The sequence below is a fragment of the Cryptococcus neoformans genome, chromosome 2, assembly GCF_000149245.1.
Source record: "Cryptococcus neoformans var. grubii H99 chromosome 2, complete sequence".
Lineage (NCBI taxonomy): Eukaryota > Fungi > Basidiomycota > Tremellomycetes > Tremellales > Cryptococcaceae > Cryptococcus > Cryptococcus neoformans.
Window position 1 is genome coordinate 1,589,992 of NC_026746.1, and position 10,000 is coordinate 1,599,991.

Genomic DNA, 10,000 nt, shown 5'->3' on the forward strand with positions numbered 1-10,000 from the left:
GGGGGCGAGGAGGGAGGCGAGGGGGCGGAGGGAGTTGAGGAGGAGGAGACATTTGCGGACGAGGGAGAGGGAGGCGACGGAGATGGCGAGGCGGGGGAGGGGCGCGCGGAGGGGGAGGGGGAGGGGGAGGGGGGGGAGGGAGAGGAGGTAGATGTATGTCTTGAGTGTGTACTGCATGCATTTCTAGATCCTGTGGTGAGCGACGCACGGACCTCGGGGGGGGGGGACGCACGAGGAACTTGTCTCTGCCTTTGCTGCTGTCGACAACCCTGGCAAGCACCTGCAGCGCGAGCATCGGCTCCGCGGGGGGGGAGCCTTTCGGGGGGGAGAGGTCCCCCGGGGAGGGCGGCGAGGGGGACTCTGGGGGCTGCCCCTCGAGCCACGCTGCGTCGAGTGCTGCTGCAGAGCCTATGCTCAGCTTCATCGCCTGCCGTGCGTGCGCGAGTCCATCCTCCTGGCGCGGCGTCCACCACGGGTTTGGCGGCGCAGACGACGTCGAGAGCGGCGGCGACGGGAGATGCGACATCGCTTGGGACGAGAATGGAGAATCGAAAAAAAGCGAACAAACAACAACAACAGGTCGCGTCTGGCTATTTCGCGTCTCTCTTTATCCCACCGAGGTGACCTCTATCCCTCTCTTCATCCCACCTCTCTGTTCCTCTCTTCATCCCACCTCTGTATCCTACATACTAACGATGCCCGCCCCACCCACCCGCACCACCTCCCCAGCCAGCAGCAGCACATCCAAACCCATCTTCCCCGCAGACCAACTCCGCGCATGGATCCGTCCACTCCTCGCTACCACACTGCGCGATGTCGTGTACGACCATGCGGATCCTGGACGCATGAAAGAGTTGAGCAGGGGCTTGTCAGAGGTATGTGCGTTGAGCTGTCCACTTTTTGCCTAACCCCTCCCTACCCACCCGCAGAAAATCAAATCCCAAATGCTCGCCCTCCACCCACGCGGCTTCAAATACATCATCACCTCCACCCTCACTGAGAACAATAACCAAGCGGGAAGAGGCGACCTGGTATGTCATTGGGAAGGCACAGATGTGGCTGTTCAGGAAATGTTTAGTAATGTACGTCTGGAGGGTGTTTTTATTTGGGCGAGCTGATGCGATCGAGGTAGGATTCGATAATATTCGTCGTACTCGCTCTTGCTGTGCGTGTCTAGGCAATAGCCACTCTACCATTACCACTGCCGCTACTGCCATTACCAGTAGACCATTTCAAGCCACTCTACCATTACCACTGCCGCTACTGCCGCTACCCCCGCCACCCCGCGAGCTCTTGCAAGCCGAATGATAAAAACTATCAGTCAGCCAGGCATTACACACGCCGAGAAAGGGTATCTAGATTTTTGCATAATACCTTTTAAACGTCTAAAAACGTCCAAAAAGCCGCCGCTCATTGCGTGCCCATTTTCTACGCCATTCTCTAGAGTTTGAACATTGTAGAGTTTGACCGAAAAACAAGAGATGGAAAACTTTTTCTTATATACAACACCGGCCGTTTCTCCTGTCACATCCATCTCGCATCCTTCCTCTTGACCGCCTGATTCTCAAGTGACAGGCCCAACACTCGCACTCCACTCCCTCCGCTTTCCGCTTAAAACTGCTGAATCTTTTGCGACACCCTATCACGCAGGGATGTGTACGCATTCATGAGCGTTTGCTCATTAATGACGATATCTGTCGTATCAGGTCGAGGGCGGGAGACGCGAGAGGCAATTGCTGCAGCGTCTGTTTCCAGAATGATCCTGCGTTTTTGGGTTTGTTTGTTAGCTTGGCTCTAGTTTAGGAGATGGCTCTAGTTTAGGAGATGGCTCTAGTTTAGGAGATGGCTCTAGTTTAGGAGATGGCTCTAGTTTAGGACGATGGGAGATGGACGACGAGTAGAGGGAAAAAAGACAACCTACCCATCATCCACCGTCTCGTCCGCAGCCAACAAGACCAGATCCAAGCTCTCCAATACGTTCCTCTTCTCGACTGAACCTCTCAAAAGCAAGTTGACGGCATCAAAGAATGCGGAAAGGGTTTGATTGAGCATCAGCTCGTTGGATGTCGAGAGGGGGCCGACGATGATGAATGTGAGGTCGACGACGGAGCGGGTGAGGATAATGTGCGGTGGAAGCGGGTGTATCTCGCCTATCATCGTAAATTATTCAATCACTCTCCATGAGGGGAGGACGTACCGGCACCACGACGTATCTTGTCAAACACACTCTTCTCAAACGTCTTTTGCTCCTTGAAACCGACCAGCCCGCCCATTCCTGGCCCTCCAGCGCCAACACCAAGCTCAATGGGGATTCCAGTCGCAGGAACAGCTTGGTGCGGGGGGTTATAGTACTTTGCAAAGACCCGTTGGCCGTCAGAGTCGAGGATGAGTAGAGCGGTGACGGTGTAGAGGGAAAGATTTGACTGTAAAGGATAATACAGGGACGTATGTTAGCGCTGGCGATATTGGAATGGGCCCGAGTGCAGAGGGATACTTGCCATGGTGATGGATGGATGAGGAGTAGAGGAGTGGATTGGGGATCGTACTGTATAAGGGGATCTGGATATTCGGTTCAAGCCTCGCTCAACAGGTCGTGATTGATTGCCCGACGCGAGAGGATAGGCGTGGTGGGAGTGGATATTTTATAGGCATGCCCACCAACAAGGTAAGACCCGCGCCTTTGGTTTTGGGAGAAAAGCGATAAAGTAAAGCCATAAATAATATCCTTTATTTTTTTGGTCAAGTGTTGTTTGCGTCATCGAATGGGGGGGGTTTTCTCAGTGTCGTCATTTCCATCTTGTTGGTGTAGTTTTGGTTCCTTCTTTCCACTCACCCTTCCGTCGTCACTCACATTAATTGATTCCAGCAGACCCCCATCCATAATCATATTCTCCCACACATCGTCATAACCATCTGCCCAACTTTGGCACTGCTCATTACAGTTATACACCTGTGAGTTCATCACTCCTTTTATTTTTTCATCACTTCTCCCCTCTCCGCCTTTGCTTTAATAATCAATCCGCCTTCCGCCCATCTCCACCCATCTTCTCCATCTTCTCTTGTCATGTCTTTATCATGTACCCAAATGCTGACTACCTGTCCACCATGAAATGTATTACAGTACAACTGTTTAAAGTCAATCGCAGGCTATTTGCCACTCCATTGTAGCATTAAAACGCTCCACTCTTCTTTTCCACGCGTGCATTCGTCGCCCACACAAAAAAAGAACAAAAAAAAAGTGTATTACTAGAAACAGACATACATATTCTTGCTCTGCTTGAACAATGGCTGCAGTTGCACAAGCACCTCCTTCAATGCCTCACTCGTCTATTGAGAACTCTGGTACGTGAACTTCTTTTACAAATTCGTCACCCCCCCCCTCCCTCTCTTCACATATCCTCCACGCGTACGCGATTAGTCGTGTCCGGCGGCATTATCTATTCAAATTACAAAACTATTTTATTCTCGCCCCACAATGACATCACATAACGCTGACATTACTATTCAATCGTCCCCGTTATTTCTCAAATGGTTTTCTAGTGACCCGACCTTCATCTTCTGCTTCGAATTCGAAACGCCAGCACTCTGAAGCTCCTGCGTCAAGAGGCAGTGAAGAAAACTCAAACTTGGCTGCGACTCTGACTGTCACAGAACCGACACCGGTCGAGGATAAGGAGAGCAAGGAAAGCGGGAATGCACAAGGTATGTTGGTCTGTTGCCTTTTGTCTCAATCGCCGCCCTCATTTTGACGCCTCCAACAGCCGGTTCTTCCGACAAAGACAAACCTGCCAACCAAGCTTCTGAAGTACAGAGACCTCCTCTTCGACCTAATGCTGTGGCGCGCTCCCGACTCGAACAAGAACCCAACCCATTCGAACAGTCATTCCGCGACTCTCACGGTCCTGGAACATCTGACCGCGACACCCCTCCTCGTGGTACAGACGCGACCTCTACCCGCCACAACGCTTTACCACCTCTTTCATCACTCACCAGCCCTGCTGCTGCGGACCCTACTCAGTTCCCCTGGCTTGCCAATCAATCTCTTCGTTCGGGCCCTTTGAGCCCTGCTATGCTCACTGGTCCCCAGGGCGCAAATCAATCTTCAACTTCTAATAATCTCAGGTCCAACGAAGGGAACGCTGAAGGCGGATTCGAGTCTTCAGGTTTTAGGACTGGGTTTACACCTGGTACAGGATCGGGTTTTACCCCTGGTTACAACTCGTTTATAAACTCGTCGCTCAATTCTTTGCCTATTCCTTCGCCGAACACGGCCGCTTTCCTCAACTCAATTACAAACGTCACTCCTCTTGGAGAGAGTAGCGAGATTGCTCAAGCCGCTGCTGCACAAGCACAAGCACAAGGCCAAACAGCGTCCAACGCTTCCTCTGCCTCGCAAAATTCTCAGAGCCAGTCTTCTACCGAACCGCTCCAACCTCCTTCCGCTATTCCGCCTCATATGCAACCTCATCCCCATCAACCCCACCCCCTCTCACACGCTCACTCACCAGCAAACAACCATTCTGCCCACCCGGGCCAAGATACAATTACGCCCAACACACTCAACGCGCTTACCGGTGTTTTTGGCGATATGTCCCGAGCTCCTGCCGGTGCGCCTGGCCAAAACCAGTTTTTCGCGCCAGCCATGTCTGCCCATCCCGGTCATCCCGGTCACCCAGGTCATCCACACACTGCACATCCAGGTATCCCTGGCGTAGCCGGCGTGCCAGGCGTCCATGGTGTCCCAGGCCATCCAGGAGTCCAATTGCCGATGGGATATGTAGACTACGCACAACATAATGCTAATGCGGCTTCACAGGCTGCAAACGGTCTTTTCCTTCTCAGTCAAGCACATCAAGAGTTGTCAAAGCGAGAAGAAGCAGAGGGGACGCCAGGGAGTGCGGTCGGGGGACCTACAGGTCGATCATCACGTGGAGGAAAAGGTTCCAACACCTCTACGCCCCAGACCGGGTCAAAGAGGAAATCTGATGGAGCGGCTAGAGGGAATGCCAAGAAGGGGAAAAAGGCTACCGGTGCCGCCGCCATTGCTGCTTCTATACCGGTCCAGAAGAAGGGGGGAAGTTCGAGTGGGAGTGGGAATGGAAGTGAAGATGAGGATGATGGAAATGATAGGAAAGAACAAAAGTTTGAGACAGAGGAGGAGAAGCGGAAGAATTTCTTGGAGAGGAATCGACAAGGCAAGTGTGCATTTCCCCTCCCTTTTCTTTTAAAAGGCTAACCTGCTCGGTTTTTTTCACACTAAACAGCCGCCCTCAAATGCCGTCAGCGCAAGAAAGCATGGCTCAACGAGCTCCAATCCAAAGTCGAAGGACTTACCATCGAGAATGAACGTCTCCAGCAAACGGTGCAGCAGATGCATGACGAAGTTGGCAGGCTTACTGCTATCTTGATGCAACATCGTGATTGCGGGCTGGGTATCCCTGCGCCTTATGGGGGAAGGTTGCGATGAGCGGGTAATGTCCTCGCCGTCATCTATTTTTCCCACTTCATTTCCCACGCACTCAACACGATGAATTATGTATAGTCCCACGCCTCTTGCAGCAAACACACCGCAACACAACCCCTTTCTTATCAATACACACTACGGCCTGTATCAATCATCTCGCAACCAAACTGCAGGAAGATGGATGGAATGGATAGATGAAAAGGATAGTCGGGAGATATTTGGTCATGGTGTGATCATTCTTCAAAAATGGCGTTTGGTGTTTTTCATTCAACCACTTGTATCAGTAGACACTCTCCACTTTTTTTCATATTTGCTCTGAATTTTCTTACCTTCTGCTTGACTTGTCTATGCCTTACTTGCCTTTTCGTGGTCATATAGTCTTTGGACCTCTTATCGCTACATTTATATTATGAATACACTGTTGCGATCTTTATTAAAGAATTTTTTTTCTCTTTCTTCATCTGTTTTGACGTTCGCATGTCGTTCGTCAGCTCTCTTCCTCATCTTTCGTCGTCATCATTCTTTTTTTTTATCAGTGTAATTCGTTAAGAAGCTCGATTTATCGATCAGCTCTTCTTTTCTTTTTCTTGAATATGCAAGCATAATACGCAACAAACTTGGCATTATAAAGGAAGGGAAGAAGAGACGGAGGAAAGGGAATGGTGAACAAGGCACCGGGTGCCGTTTCAGGAATTTATACACCGGCTTCTCCGCTCTTTCCGTCCGGTCCTGATCAGGTAAATCTAAACGATGTAACAAATAGCAAAAGAGGATCTAAACTACTAAACTACTGACCCAGTATGTAGTTCCTCTTTCTAAACTTCCTAAACCTTCAGATCAGCCATCAGTATGTTTACTTTGTCAATTACAGGCAGATGCGCGTGCGTATGAAACGGCATGATATCATCTAAAAAGTCTATTTAGTGATTTAGCGTTATGTACCTTTTTCTAAATTTATGATGGTTCCTCAGCGCATTTATAGACCGGTTTTCGGTGTTTCAAGTTTTGCCCTTGGTCTGTTCCTGCTTTTCCATGATCCGTGTCTGCGATTCTAGCGTGCAGCGTGTTTGATTTTCCGAGTTATCATCATCGCTAGCGTTATTTGGATACACTATTGCAGCTGTGCTTTTTCCTTTCTATTTTCGCGTTTTCTTGCCTCGCGACCAGGCAGGGTATATATATACATCCAGCGTCTTTCTGTTCACTTTCGATCTAATCTCCCTCCTTCTCTTTCACTTCATCCCTTCCTGACCTTCCTTTCTCAACCTAGCTTGTCGACCGGCAAAAACGCAAGATTAGACAACGAAGGCACGATGAAATCTAGCTTGATCACCACCATCCTCCTCCCTCTTGTCCTCTCTGCCCCTTTTCCAGCCCGGCGAGATGACCACTCCCAGGCCGATATACGCGCAGCTCACTTGCATGCTTACGCTGAAGCGAGAGGTGTCAGTGATTCTACCAGTGTAATCAGCTTGAACGACGCGTACGTTGCTATTACCCCTTGTCTTTTTTTTTGTCTACACCAACAAATCAAGAATGAAAGCTAAACCTCTAAAACAGATCCACACTCTCATCCCTCGTCGTGTTCAACCCCTCCGCCACATACTCCTTCACCCCCCATGCCTCAGCTTCATCAGCTGCTGCTGCACAATCGAATGAACTCCTTTCTTCAGGTGAATCCCTGACCTTCAACCCGACACCTACTACTACACTGTCTTTACTCGGTAACGTCAGTACCGCTGCCACTTCTTCTTCTGGGGGCTCGTCGGTATCCGGATCAGTAACGGGGGTAGCAGCTGCTGCCAACTCTACCTCCAACTCCACGGACAGTGATACCGGCAGTAATGGTAGCAGCGGAGACTCAAGTACGAGTGGGGCGGACGCTGTAAGAGGGAGATCTAACCTCAGGTTGACGGGTATTGGTATGAGCTTTGGAGTTTGTGCAATTGGGCTTGGATGGATAGGAGGGATGAGTCTTTTCTGAGCAAGGAGAATACATCAAGTGGGGGACAGGCGAGAGTGAATGAAGCAGGAAAAGGGAAATGAAAGAGCTATATGAGGGTTAGAAGAGTTGATCTGTTGATCCGGTTTTGTTTTATCCCCAAAGGGGAGTGTAGCGTCTTCTTTCCAGCCAGCAAGATATAACTTTGGAACTTCAAAATCATGTAGCAAGTAGTACAATCTTGAGGTAGATATATCTTTAATGCGTATTCATTTCTGTATATCATGCGTGTTAAATCGTTTCGTTCCATTCATGCATAAGCCAAAACACTGAAGTATGAATATGACAAGATTAATAGATGATAATATAGTAGCCTTATAACATGTCCCCAATTTCGACATTACCCATTCCCTAAAGCATATATACAGTGACATAGACCCAGTAATCCTTACACTTCCTCAAATTCTAACAACAGAGCAAATCTTACGCAGAAGTCTCATTCGCTTCTCGATAAGAGATCTCGACGTCTGTAACATAGCCTTTGAACTTGCGTGGGTTGACCTTTTTCTCAAATCTGAATGAAACAAAACGCAACCCAGGAGGTCAGTCAAGCTATCGCTTTAGATGCTAGAGAGTAAAGAAGGGTTGACTTACAGCTCGTCGATCTCGGCGGGCGTTCTACGGGCAACTTCAGGAAGGATAAACCACCCAACAACAGTAGCGACCGAGCCCGTTCCGGCGAAGCTATAAACCTCTCCATCAGTACCAAATTTGGTTTTCAGATTACAATCCCTTCGGGATATGATCCTCATCAAAAGAAGGGCAGATGGAGAATTACTTACAAGAATCCCGTCTTGACATTCCATTTAGCCGTACCATTAAGCATAAGCGGAGTGCAGAAAGAGAACATGATGGCAATCATGTTGGACAACGCAAGACCCCAGCCTGCGGTTTGGGCTCGAAGTCGTTGAGTGGGAATTTCGGCAGCATAGGCGTAGCCGATGGCAGAAGCACCAGTAGTTGAGAAGGTGGCGAGACAGGCGAAGAAGATCTGTGACAAAGTTTAGTCAGACAAGGATTCTTCATTTCGACATATAAATGGAAAGAAAGGACTGGACGTACGAGGAGAGAACCGAGAGATTTGCTTGAGTAGTCGAAACAGCCGATAATACCAAGCGCAAGAACGGAGAGGACAGTAATTCCATATGGGTAGACAGTGAGCGGTCGACGGCCGATATTGTCACTTAGAGAGACGGTGATGAGCATAGAAATAAGTTGGACACAGGAGAGGATGACGGTAACGAGGAATGGGTTGCTGTTACCCGCAAGTTGGACTGTTTAAGAGGATTAGCGGTGTCACATTGAAGGTTGATCACTATGGAGGGGGAGAGCGGAGAGGGCAAGAGGATGATTAAGCTTACAGAAATAGGTAGCGTAAGTGTTGAAGACAGAGAGACTATTGAGAAACGGTCTAAGCGACTCGGCGTGAAGAGGTAACTAGTACGAACGTACCCAACGAATTGTTGAATCATTTTCGGCCATGAAGCAATGAACAGACGGAATAAATTGCTCCCCTTGAATACTGCCCATTGACCTTCTTGTCCTTGACGTTTGGCGATGATCTTGGCTTCTTCCAATGTAGCTGTCATGATGGCCTATGTTTATATTCCATCAGGTACGATTCACGCGATTCGATTTACGAGGCATACTGACAATTTCTTCTTCAACGGAGTAGCCTTGGAGATGACCTTGGTATCTTGATAACATCTTGGAACCCTTTTCGAGCTTGCCTTTACTGACAAGCCACCAAGGAGATTCGGGGAGGAAGAGGAAGACAATACCCATGACACCGACCATTGGCCACTACCCGTTAATTACTTGATCAGCTCTGGAAAAAAATACTCTGATGGAATTGATAAAAGAGGAACATACCTGAGTGTAAATGGCAGTTCGGAAATCGTCAGGCTTCATTTCGTTCAGTTCATTGAGCGCGATAGAGGCTGCAAGTTGACCGAGGCAGAACCAGCTAGCTAGGTTGTCAACTTTTTCTTTCGTCTACCAAGGGTAAATGGGGTAAATGGAGTAAAACGGTGCAAAACTCACAATGAGTAGGCGTTGATGAAGAAACCTCGAAGTTGAGTAGGCGCTACTTCACTCAAGTAGACTGGCATCGTTGCTTGCAACATACCGACACCTATACCAGAGAAAAGTTTGGCCACAAGCCAATGGGACCAGTGGCTAGCAAAGGTTTCGGCGAATATGGAAGCTACGAGGAAGCCCCAAAGGATATAGAGGGCATATTTTCGACCAAGAGCGTCGGTAGCATATTGAAGAAACTGATATTGAGTCAGCTTTCGTTCGACTTCGAGGAAACTGGTAAATGAAGTAGGAGACGTACGATTTGTCCTACGGTTTGACCGGCAGATTGGATACCCCCCCATGCAGAGACGTACTTTCCGTCAATGGCTTTAGTACCTGGGGCTGCCATCTGCCGAATGAAACCTTTGTTGGAGACGATACCACCGTTCAAGTTGATTTCTGATGTACAGTCTGAGTGGTATTGCGGCTCAATCTTAGGTATATGACTTACGATA

The 10,000-nt window shown here is 49.0% G+C and overlaps 6 protein-coding genes; 3 read left to right on the top strand and 3 right to left on the bottom strand.

The window, feature by feature from the left end:
• Positions 1-658, bottom strand: part of CNAG_04087 (hypothetical protein) — a 2,216-nt gene extending 1,558 nt beyond the window's left edge. Inside the window, exons 1-2 of the mRNA XM_012191935.1 lie at positions 233-658; positions 1-183 (exon numbers count right to left, since the gene is read on the bottom strand). The exon at positions 1-183 is cut by the window's left edge and continues 143 nt beyond it. Of these exons, the coding sequence (XP_012047325.1) occupies positions 1-183; positions 233-526 (477 nt within the window). The 5' untranslated portion in view covers positions 527-658. The remainder of the gene's footprint in view (positions 184-232) is intronic.
• CNAG_04088 (hypothetical protein) lies at positions 604-1,519 on the top strand. The gene is made up of 3 exons (XM_012192280.1): positions 604-875; positions 930-1,082; positions 1,133-1,519. Exons 1-3 carry the CDS (start codon positions 696-698, stop codon positions 1,175-1,177), a joined length of 378 nt encoding a protein of 125 aa, XP_012047670.1. The 5' UTR covers positions 604-695; the 3' UTR covers positions 1,178-1,519.
• Positions 1,345-2,598, bottom strand: CNAG_04089 (coatomer zeta subunit). XM_012191936.1 has 4 exons: positions 2,499-2,598; positions 2,198-2,423; positions 1,922-2,150; positions 1,345-1,762 (listed from the first exon to the last, which is right to left on the bottom strand). The coding sequence occupies exons 1-4, from the start codon at positions 2,499-2,501 to the stop codon at positions 1,612-1,614; spliced, it is 609 nt and encodes a 202-aa protein (XP_012047326.1). The 5' UTR covers positions 2,502-2,598; the 3' UTR covers positions 1,345-1,611.
• A 189-nt stretch (positions 2,599-2,787) lies between these two features.
• On the top strand, positions 2,788-6,078 carry CNAG_04090 (activating transcription factor). XM_012192281.1 has 5 exons: positions 2,788-2,952; positions 3,122-3,342; positions 3,541-3,702; positions 3,762-5,195; positions 5,265-6,078. Exons 2-5 carry the CDS (start codon positions 3,285-3,287, stop codon positions 5,465-5,467), a joined length of 1,857 nt encoding a protein of 618 aa, XP_012047671.1. The 5' UTR covers positions 2,788-2,952; positions 3,122-3,284; the 3' UTR covers positions 5,468-6,078.
• A 374-nt stretch (positions 6,079-6,452) lies between these two features.
• CNAG_04091 (hypothetical protein) lies at positions 6,453-7,739 on the top strand. Its single transcript, XM_012192282.1, has 2 exons — positions 6,453-6,947; positions 7,025-7,739. Exons 1-2 carry the CDS (start codon positions 6,778-6,780, stop codon positions 7,446-7,448), a joined length of 594 nt encoding a protein of 197 aa, XP_012047672.1. The 5' UTR covers positions 6,453-6,777; the 3' UTR covers positions 7,449-7,739.
• CNAG_04092 (sugar transporter) overlaps positions 7,692-10,000 on the bottom strand; it is a 3,119-nt gene continuing 810 nt past the window's right edge. Inside the window, exons 1-11 of the mRNA XM_012192283.1 lie at positions 9,997-10,000; positions 9,805-9,944; positions 9,510-9,742; positions 9,339-9,432; positions 9,120-9,269; positions 8,919-9,061; positions 8,828-8,862; positions 8,529-8,740; positions 8,249-8,457; positions 8,061-8,150; positions 7,692-7,980 (exon numbers count right to left, since the gene is read on the bottom strand). The exon at positions 9,997-10,000 is cut by the window's right edge and continues 810 nt beyond it. Of these exons, the coding sequence (XP_012047673.1) occupies positions 7,890-7,980; positions 8,061-8,150; positions 8,249-8,457; positions 8,529-8,740; positions 8,828-8,862; positions 8,919-9,061; positions 9,120-9,269; positions 9,339-9,432; positions 9,510-9,742; positions 9,805-9,944; positions 9,997-10,000 (1,401 nt within the window). The 3' untranslated portion in view covers positions 7,692-7,889.